This window comes from Panthera leo, chromosome B1, assembly GCF_018350215.1.
Source record: "Panthera leo isolate Ple1 chromosome B1, P.leo_Ple1_pat1.1, whole genome shotgun sequence".
NCBI classification, from domain to species: domain Eukaryota; kingdom Metazoa; phylum Chordata; class Mammalia; order Carnivora; family Felidae; genus Panthera; species Panthera leo.
Genome location: NC_056682.1, coordinates 28,090,259 through 28,111,062, shown reverse-complemented (window position 1 = coordinate 28,111,062; position 20,804 = coordinate 28,090,259). Strand labels below are relative to the sequence as shown.

Genomic DNA, 20,804 nt, shown 5'->3' with positions numbered 1-20,804 from the left:
CAAAATACAATGTATTTACTTTAGAAGATTTGAATAACCTCCTGATAAAAGTTCAATGTTACCACTTAATTCACTGTGAACATGTTTTTCTGTAAAATTATCAAAATGACTTAATCCAAAAATGGAAGAAAGCACATTTAAAAATCAGTCATTTGGGAAAAGACTGATTATTAATACTAATAACCAGACAGTAACCATGACTGAGAAAGACAACAAGAGAAGCATGGAGAAGTGGTTCATAACACTGTGAACTATTCTATATAGAGAGACTTACTGGACTGAGGCTTTAGTTTTTCAATTGTAGAATAAGACAAAACATTACAACGTGGAACTTTTCCCCAAAGGAATGTGAGGAAAAGCTTGTGAGAGAAGCCTGGACAAATGACATGAGAGGAGAAAATTTTCTAACAGCTAGGAGTACCGTATGTTTTAAATTCACCTATTAGAAAAGATGACCCTGAAAACAGAATATGTGGGATCATAGAGAGAATGTGTCAGCTTCACGATTAAGTACATTGTCCTGAACGGGCCCATTTTCTCTGTAGAGAAAAGAAATCCTGCTCCATTGTCACATAACACCAAACTTTATCATGACCGTTTGTCCCAGACAATATGCATTAAATAGTCTGTCACCGCCACCAGGAAAAACACAGCAACATTCCATGGACGAAGCAAGCATCAAGATGTTGTACAAAGGAGACAGGATGAAGATACAAAAGGCTTACTTCTAGTTGCAGTTTTAATATGCTTCCTGACTGAGCCATCCATCCTTTCCAGGTCTCCATTCCCAGAGCTGTAACTACAGGATGGTTTCTAAGGTACAAAGACCTCTCATGCTTTATATATAAAAATTAAAATGTCAAGAAAGAAATCAACCAAGAGCTCAATAAATGCCCTGCACTCATAAGTCAGCCTCTGAGCAGAAGCAAGCTCAGGTTCAATAATCCATAGGTAAATATTAAGAGTTACCCTTAGGTCCATAGAATAGAATAGAAGTTGAACTGTTTCACTTGGAGTGCTTCCCAAGTTACCGTCAGATAACTCTGTCAGATGAGAGAAGTCCACTTTATATAAAAGCCTAGTGTTCTTCAGACAGTAAAGCCATGGAAAACCCATTCTGTAAACAAGCTTCAACTGCTGTTAACTTCCTTTATAGGAACAACAACAAAGAACATGGTGGCAAGAATGAAAGAACACCGCCATCTAAACAGAATCAGTTTTGATATGCTTAAAATTTGTTTATATTGAGAAAATTCTGGCTATATCTATGTAATGGTAAAATCAAAACAATTTTTACATTTTAGTGTGTACCACTGGTATGCAATAAATAATTGGTTTACATTTTGTTCTGTGGAAGACAAACAGGGTGTGGAAGCAGTTTTTCTCACCAGAAGGTTACTTTATCCAAATCCAGGAAAATCCTGAGCTCCTCAGAGCTCCTGGATTCCAAAGATGTTCCAGAACAACAAGCAAACCATTTCATCTGAGAGTGTGTACATTTTTTCCAAAGGTTAAAAACCTTTCAAGATCATGTCACAATGACACCATTATGATGACTAAACAGACCCCCTGGAGGCCCTCTGCCTTGGCCCTCGGAGTCTCCAGGACACCAGGTCTCCCCTCCAGCCTTCCTCGGTATGGTCCGCCTTAGCACCCAGGTGCTCAAAGGAGCAGCTGGGAGGGGCACCTGCAGGTTCCAAAGCAACACAAAGGTCTATACCATCACACTCAGACCGCAACAGTCTAGGGGCCACTTGCCTTTTAAGAAGTACCCTAAATCCTTTTGGCCACTTTCATCAATCTTATTCACAGCCAGTTAGGCCAACTGCCTGAAGCAGGGTGGATCCAGAATTCTCACTACAACTCTTAACCTCAGGATCAGCCCTCAGCATCTGGAACTCAAATGCTGCTTCCTTTCACCTTCTCTCAGCTTGGTTCCTCTTAAGTCGTTTTGTTTCCCGGCATACTAAAGGGGGAAAATATTTGCTAAAATAAAGCTGGCAAGTCTCAAAACATATGTAGACAAGAAGCCTACAAACCAAACACAGGTATCTCTATTCAGTTACAGCTGACAGCCATTTATTATAGCACAATGTCTTTGGGGAAAACCAGGATAATAAAGACTATAACCTTAAAATGAAAAGAAAAAAAAAAAAAAAAAAAGGCCACATACCTAAAATGTAAGTCTCATGAGATGAGGAAAGCCAAGATTTTGATCTACTCTTGGGTTAGCCTTAGCCTTTGAGAATATAACAATGGCTAAACTAAACTGCACATGACCATGGGGACTGATTGGGCCGAATTAAAATAAGGCATTGTCAGGTATTTTGAACATTACAGTAAAAGCTGGAGAAGAGCAGGGCATTGTTTAATAGTTTGCACATGTGACCACAATTCAAGGAAAAATCTTTTTTTTTTTTTTTTTTTAATTTTTTGATGTTTACTTTTGAGAGAGGAGAGAGAGACAGAGCGTGAGCAAGGGAGGGGCAGAGAAGGAGACACAGAATCCAAAGCAGTCTCCAGGCTCCGAACTGTCAGCACAGAGACTGACGTGGGGCTCAAACCCATGAACTGTGAGATCATGACCTGAGCCGAAGTCCAATGCTCAACCGACTAAGCCACCCAGGCACCCCAGGAAAAATCTCTTTAGATAGCTAATTGATGAATCCCTCCCTATCAGATTGAGCAGTCATATTCCATCCATGTGATTCCTGTCCAAAGAGGTTGTATTACCTCCCCCCACCTCACAAGGAAACACCAATGATTACATCATCACTACTTACATTCAAAGCATTCTTTGCAGCTTCTGCTTCTGAGCGACTGTCAAAACTGACAAAACCTACGGGCTGAGGAAAGAAAAAAATATGAAGAAAAAACAAATCAGGGGATATATATTTTTCTGGGTCAAAGGTGATGTCAAACTGAAGAGCTAAGATAAAGAAATGACCACAGGCAATGGGTAGAAGAAATAAGAAAGCCAGTTCAAAAGAATCATGACGCAGTGGCTTAGCCAAATTTCTAACATGAATCAAAAGGGATTGTGAGAGTGGTTCTTCAAGGGCACAGCTGGGGATTTAGAGAATCATAAAAAAAAAAAAAAAAAAAAAAATCTAGAAGGGGTTGGAAGGTGAGCAGCAGTGAACAAGAGAATAGAGGAAAACTTGGGTCAAGAGGCTCTACTTTCCTAAATCAAATTCACTGTACCTCAGTTTCTTCATCTTTTAAAATGGAAAGAGAACCGAATCACCTTTTGGTACACTGTAAGTGCAAGGAATACAATGACACAATGATAAAAGCCCTGTACTCTCACTGCATGATCAAATTTACAAAATGCATTTCCATGGCAAATCCCAAGGGATACCTTAAAAAAGTTTAACTAGCTGGGTAAACCAAATTGTTCCAACTGAATAGAGAGGAGTGATAATCCCTTTGGACTTCTAGTCCAGAAAGATGCTTGCAACACAGCTTATTTATAATGAATCAGAGAATATCTTATTGAGAGATGAAAAGTGACTCTGAGAGGTGAGCATGCTAAGTAAGGTATTCAGCATTTTGGGGGCGGGGGAAGCATATAGTTAAAAATCTTCAAGAAGCTTCTAGAAGCTATCAGGGTCATGGATTGCCACCCTCCATTCTGCACCTTTTGTGCTCCACTCTAGACTTGGGGACTATGCCTGATTTTAGCAGTTTAAAACACAAGAAAGACAGCATGAGTCCTCATCAACAGATATTTATACACTGCGAAATTTTGTCTGTTATATGTTTTGTTTTGTTTTTTTAAAGGAAGAATTGGGAATAAAGTGGGTTTGGATAATTTGTTTTGAATATACAGACCAATCCCAATATAACCATGCTGGAGGCATTACGTTTGCTTTCCTCAGGGACAGCCTCAGACATCCTAGCTGGAGACAATGGAATATGAATCATTTTCCTGTGCTAATTCCTAACCAATCTCACCCTTAATTTTAAGTCAACAACAAAACTCAAATCCTAATGAGAATTAAAAAAAGAGAATGCTCAGCCCCAGTAACATTCCTGAAGAAAGTCAATTCAAATTTATTATAGAACTGGATCATTTATATGCAAGTTTGAAATTCTTACCTGCTTAGATGTGAGCTTTATAAGAGAACCCTCGTAGCCCTGAAAATTAAGAAGAACCAAATTTAGACCAAAAAAGATAATAAGAAAAAAAAACAATTAAAAAAAAAAAAAAAGTTTTTTTTGAGTGAGCGAGCAAGGGAGGGGCAGTCAGAGAAGGAGAAAGAATCCTTCAAAGTAGGCTCCATGCTGTTGGCACAGAGCCCAAAGCAGGGCTCAAACTCCCAAACCACGAATGAGATCATGACCTGAGCAGAAATCAAGAGTTGGAGGCTTAAGTGACTGACCCACACAGGCACCCCCCAAAAAACAATTTTAATAGCATCTTGCTCAAGTAAAAATGAGTCCTTTGACTCCTGACCATCTAACTCTTCTTACAAATGCTTCTTAAGGTAACTGAGAAAGCAAATTTTACACACGCATGCACACACACATCTACCTATGCTTCCACACTTAAGGCCTAAAACAAATCAGATCCTGAAATTTATGCACGTATCTATGTTTCTTATCCTTTTTTTTTTTTTCAATGAAATTATATAATAGTAGGAAGATGGGTTCCTGTCAACAGGTCTTTTTCATTTTACAGAACTAAGAGAGTGAAGGGAGTAAATTCAGTAAGATAGGAAGTATGTGATGACTTGGTCATGTGTTTGCTATAAAATAACATGAAAACATTACGAATGTACTAGGTAGAACTACTTATGCAAAATTTCAAAACTGCCAGGAAAAGTTTAGCAGGTAGTGATGCTAAATTCTGTTGAGTTATTTTGCTTACTTATTGAAGCAGCCAGTTTTCATGCTGTTATTCCGACTGGAACATGCAAAAACTCCCTGTTGGCTTTTTACTGCAGCTCATCCTCAAGGAGGATAGAAACCCTCCCTTTTCACTCCTTCGCTTCGCCCCTCCTGGCTCCTCAGGATAAGGATAACAAAGTGTGTTTATTTCTGAAAATAATCAATGGCTGGTGGCTTGTACTGATGGATGACACAAGGGGGAAAAAAACACCACTTGACATGATTGACCACCACACATATCAGTGCCAAGACAGATTTGCAGACTAGGGTCAGCCTCCAGGGACTTTAATTAAAAGAGGGTTGTTGGGAATGTACCAGGGTCCTGACTCTAGCGTTGGGGTTTCTGGGCAGGATGTTGGGATTGATTCTTCCTCGTATCTTCCCAACGGAGAACTATGTTACCAATTAGCTACTGTAAACATTTTACCTCAAAGGCCTTGAGCTCTTCTGGCCAGAGAGGTCATGATTCACAGTCCTGCCTCTTCCTTTTTCAAGGTGCACTGTCTCTGAAAAACTTGGAGGCTTAAACACTCTGGAGGCCTCAGAGGCAAAGGACAAATGGATATTTCACTCAAGTACAACACCACGGGTAGCGATATATTGTGCTCCCAAGTCACAAACAGAAAAGCAGTATCACAGACTAGTTCAGAACATGGATGGCAGAGGCAAATTGCTTGGGTTTGAATCTTAGCCCTGCCATTTGTTATGTGTGAACTGGAGTAAAATTTATTCAGTTATACAAGTTTCACTTTCCTCATTTGAAAAACTGAGGCCAACCCACCTGAATTGAGTGTGGTGAGATTTCAATGGGGGTAATTCATGTAAGAAGCTTGCTGGCTAAATCTCTCTATAACACACAAAAACCTAACAGTATTCTGTCCTTTTAGATGATCAAATCAATTAAAAGGGACAGACAGTAGAAATGGCAACCCTGCAGAAGATGTTCAGGAAATCCTATGAAGTTGACACTCTCCTCACACCATCATCTTTTCTCCCCCACTTCCTCTCAGCTAAGCATGATTAACCCTTCTGTTTCCCTCTGTGCTGTCATCATTGTTACAGTAAGGGGGTAAGGGGATGGCTATCAGAATCGAGGCAGGTCTATTAATACATGGTGCCTTCCTAGCACATAAGCTAGATTCTTACCTTTGCTGGTTTTTAACTGGCTGCCCCTTCAACCTTCTTTCTTCCTTTCCTACCCAGATGTTTTCAGCTGTCACATCCTACTCTCTCCTTCTCCCTGAGAAGCTGAATTCTGTCCCTCAATCTGTCTTGCCTCTGTGGCTGGGGTCATGCTTCAACAGGATGGATGTTTCATCATTAATCAAGATGGCCCACCACCTAATCCTAAATGTGCTCCTGGACAGGCACTGCTGCTAACATGTCCTCACTGACCAGCTCAGACACAAGCCCTGAATTTATCATGACTTCTACATGCTCTCCTTGAGGGCCTAGGCCTCCAGCCCACAACGTACCCGGCCCCATCTTTCTCTTATCCTGCACACAGGTTAGCCTTCAAGGTTTCTCCTTGGTGGTCCAATTACCTGTTACGTTCTCAATTCTATCAACGTTAAATAACTATCTCTAAAGTGATTTTATCGTGATAGTCCCAATGGACAGGCAACTGTGTTAAGCATTTCGTGATGTCCCAGCATACCAAGTAATTCTTTAAAATTCTGTTTTACTTTGTATGAGATTTAGGACATTCTTCTCACAGAAAAAGTAATGGTGGTTATGTTCTTTGTCTAAAAATACTTAGTTTAAAAGTACACTTAACTTATATATCTAAAGAATAATATTAACAACAGTATTCCAACTAATAAACCTTGTAGGAATAGGGCTTGACTTATATTACTGCACTGGCAATATAAGTAACAGTAATTGATGGTATTTTCAGTAGTCTGCACTCAGAAGAATACTCCCAATTGGCAGATGATAAACAGGGAGGACACGAAGCCTGCTCTACATGCCAAAGAGTCCGATGCATGTCCACATTAGTAAAAGAGACTTTTCTAGATTAGCTGTTGGGGAGGACAAAGGCAATTTCAGCCATTCCTAAGACCATACACTGGAACTGAGTGATTAAATCTTCTTTACTGACCAACCCTGTAAGAAGGTCACTTTACAAGATGCTTTCTCAAACCTATCATTTCTTCCTGCAGAAACCCCCATGAAGCTTATACACATACTTTTTGTCGTTTATAATTTCTCAAAGAGAAAAGGTACCTTAAATGGTCTGAAAAGCAGATAGAGCTCCCGAGGTTTGATATCCAGAGGGAGACCACTGACAAATAGGGTCCGGACCTGGAAAATAAACAGAAGTGATCAAGACAGTGAACAATCCAGAGAACAGCTATCACTTGTAATCTCAAAAATACATTCCTTCATATACTTCACGAGTCCTACCCAGTTCGTATTTTTTCCATAACCCAACTAACATTCTAACATTAAGATGCCAATAAGCAACTCCTGAATATTTCTATGGAATTACTCAGAGTGAATTACCCCTGGCTGATTTAAGTTTACAAACTTATTTCTCCTTTCCCAATTAGCCACTACCTGGTTCTAACACTATGAAGGGAAGAGAAGGTCTACAGAGTTAAAATATGAGCTTAAGAAAAACAGAAGTCATGAGAACAGCAAATCTACCACTTGTCTGGTCTATATCAAATGACTGCAAAACACGGTTCCAAAATAAAAATCGGAACAACTTTTGGTTTTTCATGTTTGTCCTTGCCTCTCCCTCGTCGGCATTAACAATTAATTTTAATAAATGTAAAAAGTTTGTTGCATAACCCTAACATATCTAAATAGTAGACAAAATGCATAACTCTCCATCTGCTCAGTTCCAAAACAGCAGGGAAGACTTCACTGACCTATACCCCATGAGGCCTAAGGTACAAATTATGTGATTAATTTCTACCAAAATACAGAACACTGATGACACACTTTCATTTGGGAGGATCAGAAAAAACATGTTAGCATTTGACTGGGAACTTAAAGAATAGGTAGAATATTATCACACAAAGTGTAAGAGGAAATGGGCAAGACTCAGAGGCAGAGAAAATACTAATAACCAAGGCAATGAAGAGGGTGATGGCACAGTATATTCTGGAAGAAGGGTAAGCCAAAACTGAACAGGTATCTGAAGAACAAACCACAGGGGGCATCAAAAGTCAATGCCTCAGGAATCTGGTGTTCACTGAATTGGCAAGGAGAAATCACTGAATTATCATCACCAGGTTTTCTTTCTACTTATTTTAGTGTTTTGTGTGCCTTCAGTCAAGTTTTCTACACCTTCCCACACACAATGAGATATAATGAACATGTAACATTGTGGAAGTTTAAGACGTACAACGTAATGGTTCAATATACTTATATACTGGTAATCACCACCATAGCGTTAGCTACTGTGTCACATAAGCAACCGTTTCTTTTTTTGTGGTGAAAACATTTAAGATCTACTCTGACTTTCCAGTATAAGGAATACAGTATTGTTAGCTATAATCACAGTGCTGAGCATTAGATACCCATAACTTCTACAATTTCTAGCTGGAAATTTGTAATCTCTGGCCAACATCTTGTGTCTCCCCCATCTTGATCCCCTGGTAACCACCATTCTACTCTATTTCTAGAAAATTTGACTCCACCCCCACATATTCTATTCTTCTCTACTCAGGCTGATACAATTTGATGAAGTTCGGCATTAGAAATCATGTTGCTACCTTAAGAAAAATTCAATGCCGTATTGTTAACCATCTATAAATCTAAATTTTTCCTCAGTGCAAAACTGGGAGATTTTCTAGAACCCTAACACTTTCTATTGATTCTGGTTGTGAAGAAGCAAAAAGCAGGCAAGACCCTTTATTGACCCAGCAGACAGTAAAATATCATGCCATTTGCATGCAGGTGTGTAATCAACACTATGATGATGTAAACAGCCTCAGAATCATGAGGGCCTTGTTTTTATTCATTCATATTTTAGATAACTTTATTGTGCTATAATTGATATACAGTTGACGCACGAACACAGGTTTGAACTGGTCTACTTACAGGCACATTTTTCCCCCCAATACAGTTTAGTACTGTAAATGTATTTTCTCTTCCCCATGATTTTCTTAATAACTTTTCTCAGCTTATTTTATTGTAAGAATACAGCATACAAAATACATAACATACAAACTATGTGTTTATGTTATTGGTAAAACTCCTAGTCAATAGTAGGCTATTAATAAGGGAGATAGAGGTTACATGTGGATTTTGACTGTGCAGACGATCGGTGCTCCTAATCCCCCCAGGGATCAAGGGCCAACTACATAATAAACTGTACATTTTATTTACAATTTGATAAATATTAAAAAAAAAAAAAAAACTTAATTGAGAGAGTGTGCGTGCACATTCATGACCAGGGGAGGGGCACAGGGGGAGAGAGAATCCCAAGCAGGCTCCATGCTGTCAGTGCAAAGCCCAAAGCAGGGCTCAATCCCACCAGCCGTGAGATCATGACCTGAGCCAAGATCAAGAGTCAGATACTTGACCAACTGAGCCACCCAGGCACCCCTACAATTTGATAAGTTTCCACATATTATAACCTATGAAACCAGAACAACAATCAAGATAATTAACATATCCATCACCTAAGTTTCCTGCTACCCTGTCCTACCATCCACATCCCCAGGCAATCACTGATCTGTGCCTTCTGTCACTAGGATTATGGATGGTGCAATGGTTTATACAAATGGAGCCATAAAGTATGTATTCTTTTTGGCTGGATTTTTTACTTCAGCATAACTATTCTGAGATTCATCCACTGTTAATAGTCTATTCCTTTTCATTATTGAGTAGTATTCGGTTGTATGGATACACCACAGTTCATTTATCCATTCAACTGATGGGACATTTGGGTTATTTCTAGTTTTTGCTTTTACAAATAAAATGGCTTTGGAGATGAACATGCATCGATTTGTACAAGTCTTTGTATGGATATAGGTTTTCTTTCTTCTTGGTTAATTACCTAGGAGTGGAAGAGCTGAATGATATGGTAGGTATAAGGCTTAATTTTTAAACAACTGCCCTTCAATTCCTTCTTTTATGGCCCATAACATGATAAATGCTGTGTATTTAAAAACAAATGTGTATTCCATTGCTCTTGGATAGTACTGTTTTACAAATGCTGATTAGATTCAATTTACCTTTTGCCTTCTCCCGTCTCCCTCAACTTTGCCAGAGATAAAGACTCCTTTTTCCAGGAACTTTGTTTTACCAAAGCTAAGGCCAAATTACTGACAACTGCCAAAGACACAGATGATGAGGGAATCCTGTATTCAGTATGCCCTCCCTGCCATCAACAATGTTCTTCCCACAGTCCAAGTAAGTAAACACCATCTGTCCCTGGCTGCTCTAGCCAGGACACTCTGGAAGAGAGGGAATCCCAGCTCCCATTCACTCAAATTTTGCTGAGTACCCATTATGTCTGACATTATGCCAGGTACTGACTGGATTACAGATTTCCAAGGAAATAATGTAATAAGCAGATTCTATGGTTTAAACACTGGAGTACCATTTGTCCATTAGCTATGTGACATATTAATTAAAATTTAGGGAGTTAACTTAGAAAGTAAACTACCATTTATAGTATTGTTCTAAAGAAAAATACTTTACAAACTTACAAGTCAAACAATTTACCAGCAAAATAGAAATCTGGGGGTTATCAAAATATGACTTGATATAAATCAAGGTTCAGGGGCACGTAGGTGGCCCAGTCGGGTATGTGTCTGACTTTGGCTCAGGTCATGATCTCAACGGTTCCTGAGTTTGAGCCCTGCGACAGGCTCTGTGCTGACAGCTTGGAGCCTGGAGCCTGCTTCAGATTCTGTCTCTCTCTCTCTCTCTCTCTCTCTCTCTCTCTCTCTCTCTCTGCAACTCCCCCGCTCACATCCTGTCTCTCAAAAAATAAAAACGTTAAAAAAATTTTTTTAAATAAAGGTTCATTTACATCAAAATGCAGTATTATGCAATAAAAATTATGTCTAAGAAAAAGAATGTTCAAGGAAAAAGTACAAATAGTTTGATTTTATTCTGTAAAACAGCCCACACACATATGTATTGAGAGGTATAACATGCGTTTGCAGGACATATACACAAAAATGGGTATATTTATATGGGTTAGCCCTGAGTGGTGGAAGAAGTGATTTTAATGTTTATTAGCTTATTTATACTTTTTTTAATGATATGCATGTACTAGATAACTTTATTTTGTGGAGAACTGCCTAGATTTTTTTTATTGTTTTCTTTAGGAAACTATAAACAATGTCAGTATTTACATCAATAAGAATTTTTAAGTTTACAGAGGAAACTTTTAATGTAAACATTTCAGAATTAGAAGTGATGCTGATTTTAGTATCTCAAAGTGTTATACATGAAAAAAAATTGAACTCCCATTAGCCCTAAGCTTGCCATGCACTCACAGATGACAAGAGGCTCAAAGCAGTAATTCTGTTCAAACTGGAGGCAACTAAAATGTCTAGTATTTTACTTACACATGGACACAAGTTACATTTCCTATAATCTAGTGAATCTGTTTCAAGAAGCTGCCAAGATATCTCTTCTCTCACTGAAGAGAGATTCTCTCCTCTGACAAAACACATTGGCTAGGAGAAATAATTTTCAAATAGTTACATTATATATTTATGAGTACAACTAAAGCTCACAAATACAGTGCTTGGAATCTACATGCTTTGAATCCTTTTTAGATCTCCTCAGACTAGGACATTTAAGTTAAAAAAAAAAATCATGGATAATGAATGGAAAAAACTCTTCCTGAATATCTAACTCATGCTTTTTTCCTTGTGACTGGGCTCTAGATCGTGGATATAAAAAAAAAAAGGGGGGGGGGTGCCTGGGTGGCTCAGTTGGTTAAGCATCCGACTTTGGCTCAGGTACGATCTCGCAGTTTGTGAACTCAAGCCCCGCGTCGGGGACTCTGTGCTGACAGCTCAGAGCCTGGAGCCTGCTTTGGATTCTGTCTCCCTCTTTCTCTGCCCCTCCCGCACTCGCGCTCTGTCTCTCTCCCCCTCGGAAAGAAAATAAACATTAAAAAAAAGTTGTTGTTTTTTTAAGACAAGTTTAGTTCCCCCCCATTCTTCTCACCCCCACACTTTTTTTTTTTTTTTTTATCTTAACCATTATATAGCAAAACATTTGTCTTTACCATGTCTGTGGAAATCACAAAGGTAAAAAGCATGCTTCTTGCTTGCAGGGAGCTTAGGACCAGTGAAGGAGACAGAACATACAAATAAATATGATAACAGAAAGCTTAATTCATTCACAAAGTAACCAAAAGTGAAAGAAAAGTTTGAGACACATAAATGATCAAACAGGAAAAAAAGGTCCCCCAAAATAACAAATGAATGATACCAAATGAACTTTGTGGCAGGTCAATCACTGTCCAAGGCAGCCCTTAACATACCAGAAGTGTCTGTGGATACAGATGTGCCTGGCGCTAGCCTCTAGCATCACAGATGTTTACTTTATCAGACACATGGGGAAACACATTTCTTAGTCAAGGACACAACATGCCTCATAGAAGTGCAAGACATGAAGCTGCTGACAGCTCTATCCCAAAGGGACTCTGATGGATTCTGTGGATGTACCTCCGATTTCATCTTTGCCACAAAAGAACTGAAAGAAATGCCAGGGGAAATCTCCTGTGCTGGACAGTAAGAGCAAGGAGACTTCTTTGCTCACTTATCTGGCATTCCCTCTAGAGGCCCTAGTTACATTTTGGATAAAACTAACCATGTGTTCTTCAGTGGCAGTGCCAGTTCCCACCAGAAAGACAAGCCACGTTTCAGTGACGGACTTCAATAAACTCTAATTTAGTAAGTAAAGTCATTGTGTCAGGTTTGTGTTTTCCTGGACAAAAAGGTCAACGTAGGCCTTGAAATGGAAAGATCCTATGTTTAACAAAGAACACACATTATCCTGCAGGTAATCTAGACATTAAAATAAAAACCAACAAACGCTTCATTTCAGTACACAGCAGGAATCACACTTTACAGCCAGCGGCCCTATCTGGTAAACACCATAGCGGCCAAAGACTCTAGGCCTACGGGCATTTTCTGTGTATGTTTTTTAGGTGTTTATAAGATGTTAGGGATCACTTCTAGCTGCTCTGAGCTGACCTCTTGAGGTACATCTCAAATTCACAGGATTGGGAAAAGCTAGTTCTCATTTTCTAAATGATTCATGATTAACTACGGAAGTCACTAATTTGCATCATTCTAATGAGTGAAGCCCATAGGGTACTTCTATCTATGATAATCTATCCCCTGCAAGCTCTCTATCCACCTACCCAAATTCTTAAACCTATAAATGCAAACTCCAAAAGAAGCTTTCAAAGGTGCTATAGGTTTAAGTCTTTCTTTTGGGGTACCCATTCTTATCTGTAAGTATACTTGTGTGTTTCAAAGGTCTTTCAAATTGTTTTAGAGTATTTGGTACTCTTATTTGGTAGTAAGCATAATCCTAGGCACAGAGTGTATAGTCTATAAATCTCTCTTGGATTACTTTAGAAATCTACAAAAGAATACTGTATATTCACAGGAGACAATAAATGCTCGCATGTCGACACCTCTTGGCTGACAACATGGTAAACAAGAGGAGGTAACCAAATTTCCCAGGCACAACCTAGATCAGTATGGTTACAACATCAAATGACAAATACTCATATGACAAAAAGGCAGAAAAGGTTAACATTATTAGAGACAAGTTTAAAAGAAAAGGAAAGGAGATAAAAAGAATCACAAGCAAGGGAGAAAAACGAAAAAGACTGAAAACGTAGACCAAAAGACAAACAGATCACAAAAATTCAGGACTGTACACGCAATAACATAGAGAGATCAATATATGGTTACTAGTAAAATCACTCCCATTTCAACTTAATAATGATTTAAATATACTTTTGTATAAATAAATCCCAAATCCACTATGAATTAACAATCCACAAGGTTTTTTGAAAAAATATTCAAAATTACTAGCTTGCACATTTAAAATGATGAGTAGATAACCAGGTCTACTGACAAAGGCTCCTGACTATTAAGTGAAAAGGCAAACACCAGAATTTGTCTATAATCCCAGTTTAATTCTTTTAAGTGTTGTTATGAGTTAGTAGATGCTTAAGAAAAAAGAAAGGTACTGAAATAATGTTTACTAAATTACTGTTCTGTCAATAGCAGGGAAGGTGGAATTATTACAGAGAACTTTAATTTTACGTATTTATACACATAGGCATTTAAATATTCAGAAGCATAAACCATTTCTTAAAAAGAGAATACACACAGCCCACAGAGACCTCCTTCATTTGGAAATAGGAACCTTGGGTCCAACCTATCCTTCTGTCCTTAGCTGGTCTCATTTTTCTGCCTGTGGCTCCATAGGGACAAACCTGATCCAGCAGAAGTATATATATTCATTTAATTTGCTTCACATTCCAATTCTGACAAAAGTCAGTGTTTCTTTGTACCTTCACCAAAAATAAAATCTAACTAAAAACAGGCATCAATGACTCTAAATTAAGGGCCTAGGAGCAGGACCATCCTCGCTTCAGTCAAAAGGGTCTCTTGGTTTGTCAACACCCTACTTCCCACTAAAACAACAACACAGGGATCATGCACTCTCCAACTCCCAAGGAAGTGCCAGCTTTCTTCTGGGAGATCATGTAATATAAACTTGGTTTCAGGGACAGAAAAGTTAAAGAGCTCCACATATCTGTGCAGCATAAACCCCATAGCACTGGGTTGTTTTAACACACAAGGCAGGGGAGGAGGTTCAGAGCCCGGTTTTTAAATTTTACATACAGATTATTTTACTCTCTTTAAATAAAGTATTGATGGATTTAATTATTTGCTTCTTCTGTAAGCATCACCTGAAACAAAAAACTCCCAACAGTGAATCCTGCTGAGGATGGCTTTGTCATCTCATTTCCAAAGGCTGCTTTGTTGGCCTGCTATGATTTCACATTCATGTATTGCCACTATGAAAATGGATTACCACAATCATTAAAATGGTCTGCCAGGAATTTTATTCTGGTTGCAGCTCAAGAGAAACTGACCGGCCTTTGGTCAAGCTCCAGTTTCTTATTGGCATGGATTTCAAGATGGGATAAGTGGTCAAGTTCCACTCTCCTGGCCCCCTACTGGACTTAAAGACACATTCCATTACTAGCCCTGGGAAGGTTACGCTGTGGTTCAGGAGGCCAGGGTGCTACAGACACCAAGGAGCGATTAACCATGGGATAGAAGAGTTATTACCATGTTGTTGTTATAAACTCCCAGGTTTTAGTTTTAGATTGATCATCTAAAACGTAATTATCCATATTGCAAGTCTTCCTAGCTCTGAGGGATCCACTAGTGTTTGCCCTGAGTGACATCCCGTTGTAGAAGATCAGTATCCATAGAATAACCAAATTTAGAGTCTTACTTTGGGCCCCTGGACACCAGGGTACCTTTGCCAAAGTGATCAGAAAGTTTCCAGTAAGATCAGGGAAAGAAGGAAGAAGACTCATGGGAGCACATACAGAAGTAGAACCACCATGGTTCCATAAACTCGTATGTGCAGGGCTCAGAATATGCAAAGGAAACAGAGACAGCAAGTTAGCACTGGGTACACCACACCACTGTGTTCACTGAGGAGATATCCTGGCCCAATCCAATGTCAATTTATAGTCAATCAGATGGTCTCATCATCTCCCAGGTTTATACAACTGCTTAAGACCAAAGTCCAACCTAGGCCATACCTCACGTCTGCTATATATCTAAAAGGATAAGAGATAAATCAAGAATTTCTAGGGTCTGAAACTACCCAAGAATAGGCAGATGTGTCTGTACATGTGGGCCCTTAACCTCATTATTAAGAAACTTCCTTAGGCCTGTCAGATACAAAGGGAGGTGGGTACCAGAAACAAGTCAGGAATTTAGAGTTTCCCAGGAAACTACATACATAAATGTGCGCATATAAGAACTCAACTCCATTAGGAAGCTCATGGTTGCTGTCCAACATAGTATATGGTTGTCAGGTTCCTAGAGTTCAATAAGAAGTTCCTTATAAAATCAGGATGCTTTACCCTCTTACCTCTAGTCCTCTCCTTATCGATGCTGGCTTCCCTTAGTCCCTTTTAAGTCAACTTTCTGATGGCTAACTCTGTTTCAACCTTGGATAGCCCACATAATCCTACTCTTCATTCAATTATACTGCCTGCATTGCTAAAACATGAAGATTTTCAAACATATTCATTAATGCTGTGTATTGTAAACTGAAGTTTGCATTTTAATCCCCTAATGTGCACTTGCCCTTAGGATTTTAATCCTATAGAGTACGATGAAGTTGAATGTCCGAAAGATTATTCTGGGCTATCCGCATACAGCCTTTCCCATGCACTGACAAAATGAAGTACAAGCGGAAGAAGAGCTTACCAAAATCTCAAGCCCTTTCTTTCTCCTTCTGCATAGTTCAGATGACTGAACAGATCTGCTTCACAAAATAAGAAAAAAAGTCATTCCACCTCTCCCAGCTATACAGAAAAAGCTATCCCAAGCAGTTTTTTGTAGTCACAAAGTACCCGAAAAAAAATTCAGAATCAGGGGCTATGGTCCCAACACTGCCCAGGGCTGTAAAAGATTTGTTTTTTACCTTAAGTGGATAAAGTTCATCTGAGGAACTTGATCCCACTGTGAACTTCAGTTTGCAGCGCACTCTTAATAACCATCCATAATGCACCACAGTTCTAACGAACTAGAAAGCTGTGGGAAAAAGTTGGTTTCCCCATGTGTAGTTGTGAGAAATGACTCCATATACACTTCAAATTCTTCGATGCCAAGTCAGTTCGCCTTCAAACTGAATGTTCTTCCCCATATGATAGTGGTGAGCATCCTAGTACTTAACAGTAGGTGCCAAGTATTTGTATAAGGAACTAAATGAGTAAATGTGAAACTGAGTCACAGTACTAGGAATGAGGCATAAGAGAGAGCCACATAATTTATGAACATCCAGATATGGAGGAATATGAGGAAATAAAATTGTGATTTTTATACACATTCAACAGGATAAGTACTCAAGACAGTAAAGAGGATATGTGCTAAAACAATAAATAATAAGCACTTATGTGGAACCACACTGCTGGGATTCAAATCCCAGTTCTGCAACTCACTAGCTATGAACCTTCATCTGTCCATTCAGAAATTTCCTCATCTGGGAACGAGAGACAACAATGGTACCTACTTGTGGCAGTTTTTAAATATGTCCACAGCATTTTTTGTACTCTTCCATTCAAGAGGTGAAGCTGGATTCTCCTCCCCTTCAGTGTGGGCTTCACTTAGTGACTCACCTCTAATGAACAGAGTACAGCAGAAGTGATAGCATGTAGTTAGCATGTAGCATGTAGTCTGTTAACTTCAAACACTGGGTCAAACAAGGCATTGTGGCTTCTTCAACAGAAGCAGTCCCTCTTGGATCATTTGCTCTGGGGGAAGCCAGCTGCCATGTCATACTGATACTCAAGAGACAACATGGAGAAAAATTTAGAGTTTGAATTCGCCTAGACAGGAAACTAGATACATAAATGTGTGCATGTGATAGGAACTGAGAGGCCTCTGGTCAAAAGCCATGTGATGTGGCCATCTTGGAAGACCTTCCAGCCCCAGTCAACGCTTCTTATGACTGCAGCCCCCAGCTAACAATGTCCTGACTGTATCCTCAAGAGAACTTGAGCTAGATCCACCTACCATAGCTTCTCCTAAATTCCTGACCCTTAGAAACTGTGAAATAACAAATGTTTAAAACCATTAAATTCTGGGGTAATTTCTTAACAAACTTGCTGGAAGGATTAAATAAATTAATAGGAAGTGAAATGCCTCAAGTTCAGTACCAGGTTCTCAGTAAGGACTCAGAAAATTTTATCTGTATTAAAGTAGCTTACACCACTCAAAAGAAGATGCATTTTTATGCTCCAAAGGCAAATCAATCCTAAGAGAGGCTGCAACTGATAATATTATCATGCAACTGTTACACACAGGCTTAAAATGGGCGAAAGGTAAAAAGTTTGCACAGTAAAAGGAAGTAACATGCTTAAGTATTTTCCACAATATGAACCTCAAAAGTGTGACTTAGAGTCCCTTTTATTACCAATCTCTCTACCTCTTTAGAAGGCCAGGAGCAAATTCCGCTCTGGCCAGCACCCTACCCCCCCAGCTGGTCATGCATCCTCAACTCCTACTTCCTCATGTGACAAGCGTTAAACAAAGAAGGAAGGAGAAATCTCTTTTCGTTCTATTAAAGATTTTAAAAAGTATCAAGGTTAATGGTTTAAGTATTCCTATCAAGGAGAAAACAAATTTTGAAGTGATATTAGGCAAATTATCAATCTCTAAAATCTTTAATTTGGACATAACAACATCTGCCCTCTTCCTACCTACTTTTACGGGAAACTGAAAGTATGAATTAAGTGGCATCATTCAAGTTACTCAATTTGAGAACATTTCTGATTTGTTTAATCACTACTTTTTATTGTATACAATATCTTAGCTACATTATACATTCGATTAGTATCCAAAATTCATTAAATCATCCACTTGCTTAACATTCATCGTGGATTGAATCCTCTCATCGGATACAAAAATAAAGAGAATACCAACGTTGGAAAGGATGTGAAGAAACCCTATGTCTTAGATACACTGCTGGCAGGAATATAAAAAGGTACAATCACAGTCTAGAAAACAGTTTGGCAGTTTCTTAGCAAAAAATGCAATTACCGGTGTGTGCCTGGGTGCCCCAGTCAGTTAGCGTCTCTTATTTCAGCTAGGTCATGATCTCACAGTTTTTGAGTTCAAGCCCCAAGCTGGGCTCTATGCTGTCAGCAGAGAGCCTCCTTGGGATTTTCTCTCTCTCTCTCTCTCTCTCTGCTCCTGCCCTGCAAGTGCACTTGCACACTCTCTCTCAGAAATAAACTTACCAAAAAAAAAAAAAAAAAGCAATTACTATACAACCTAGCAATTGCACTCTTGAGTCTTTTTATCCGAGAGAAATGAAGATTTATGTTCACACAAAAACCCGTACACAAATATTCAGAAACCTTTGATTCATAATTACCAAACAAATAAGCCAGATCTCCTTTAAAGGGTGAATGGTTAAACAAACGGGTATACCTCTGCCATGGAATATCACTCAGCAATAAAAAGCAATAAACTATTAATACAAAAAAACATAGATAAATCTCAAGGGAATTATGCTGAGTAAAAAGTAAAACAATTCCTAAAGGTTACATACTGCCTGATTCTTTTTATAGGACATTCTTGAAATGATGAAATTACAGAGATGAAAAGCAAATGAGTTTGCAAGAGTTAAGGACAAAGGAGGACTAAGAGGTGGAGGGGGATACGCAGTTTTATGAAGGCAATGACAAGGATTCCCTGTGGTAATGGGGCTAATCTATATAATCTTAAATACGGTGGTGGTGGATACACACACCTGCACATGTGATAAAATTACATAGGACACCACACACACAAAACTGGGGAAATCTTAAGAAAATGAGTGGATTCCATCAATGTGAATTTCCTGATTGTGATATTGTGCTACAAGATGTTTTACAAGATGTATCATTAGGGAAAAGGCACACAGGATCTCTCTGTATTACTTCTTATAGTATATGAACTATCAATCATCTAAAAGTTTACACTACACACTTAAAAAAACTAACACAAACGGGGCACCTGGGTGGCTTAGTCTGTTGAGTGTCCGACTTTGGTTCAGGTCATGACCTCACAGTTCAGGAGTTCGAGCCCCATATCTGGCTCACTGCTCTCAGTGCTGAGCCTGCTTCGGATCCTCTGTCCCTCTCTCTCTGCCCCGTCCCCGCTTGCACTCGCTCTCAAAAATAAACATTAAAGGGGCACCTGGGTGGCTCAGTCGGTTAAGCGTCCGACTTCAGCTCAGGTCATGATCTCACAGTCTGTGAGTTCGAGCCCCGCATCAGGCTCTGTGCTGACAGCTCAGAGCCTGGAGCCTGTTTCGGATTCTGTGTCTCCCTCTCTCTCTGACCCTCCCCCGTTCATGCTCTATCTCTCTCTGTCTCAAAAATAAATAAATAAATGTTAAATTTTTTTTTTTTTTAAATAAACATTAAAAAAAAAAAAAAAAAAGCCTGACAAACCTGACAAATAATTACATAAACATTAATCAGGACATTTATATCAGCTGGTAAAACTAGGATGTGAAACTATATAGTTATAAATTCCTTTGCATTTCCAAGCTCTATCAAAAGACTGGTCTTTTCTTCATTGATTTTTTAAGTGGCAAGATATTATATATATATATATATATATATATATATATATATATATATATATATATATGTAATAAATGTATATATTTATAATATATATAAAAAAATGCAACTCTTAAAGGAAGTGTGTTGTACTCAAATTACAATTTTCTTGATGTATTCAATCACTACCTTTTATTGTAGTACATGATATCTTAGCTATGTTCTACTTTGATTATATCTTATTCAAGATAGATCTCACATGATACAGGAAATTAAAATATTTTGAATTGATATATTTGCTATTTTAACTATCATCAGGGAAAAGATTAAGAGGGTCAAGCCCAGAAAGTTCAGAGAACACAGACATATATGCAGGCTACATCCCATATGAACAGGGCTTTGGTAAGCTCTCTTAATAACCACCTACTTTTCTAAACCTGTTTGTGTGTGAAAATTTATTCAGCCAATACTTGTTTGCATTTAAAACACCACATGACTGAAAGACGAATATTTGGAATACAACCTACTTTAAGTTGGCTACTTCCTGTAATTCATAAATTAGTTACTTTCTTCAAACACTGCAAAGCGCAGT

General features: G+C 38.7%; 1 protein-coding gene across 7 annotated transcripts in view; it reads right to left on the bottom strand.

Annotated features, from left to right (window-relative positions):
- Positions 1–20,804, bottom strand: part of RBPMS (RNA binding protein, mRNA processing factor) — a 169,697-nt gene that overhangs the window by 84,004 nt on the left and 64,889 nt on the right. For 4 of the 7 annotated variants that reach the window (XM_042934449.1, XM_042934442.1, XM_042934444.1 and 1 more), the window contains 3 exons: positions 7,120–7,197; positions 4,102–4,140; positions 2,784–2,846 (listed from right to left, as the gene is read on the bottom strand). In XM_042934449.1, coding sequence (XP_042790383.1) covers positions 2,784–2,846; positions 4,102–4,140; positions 7,120–7,197 — 180 coding nt within the window. Of the gene's footprint in view, positions 1–2,783; positions 2,847–4,101; positions 4,141–7,119; positions 7,198–16,364; positions 16,423–16,581; positions 16,617–17,169; positions 17,278–20,804 lie in introns of those variants that run through there. The other 3 variants (XM_042934445.1, XM_042934446.1, XM_042934447.1) reach the window with 3 other exon arrangements.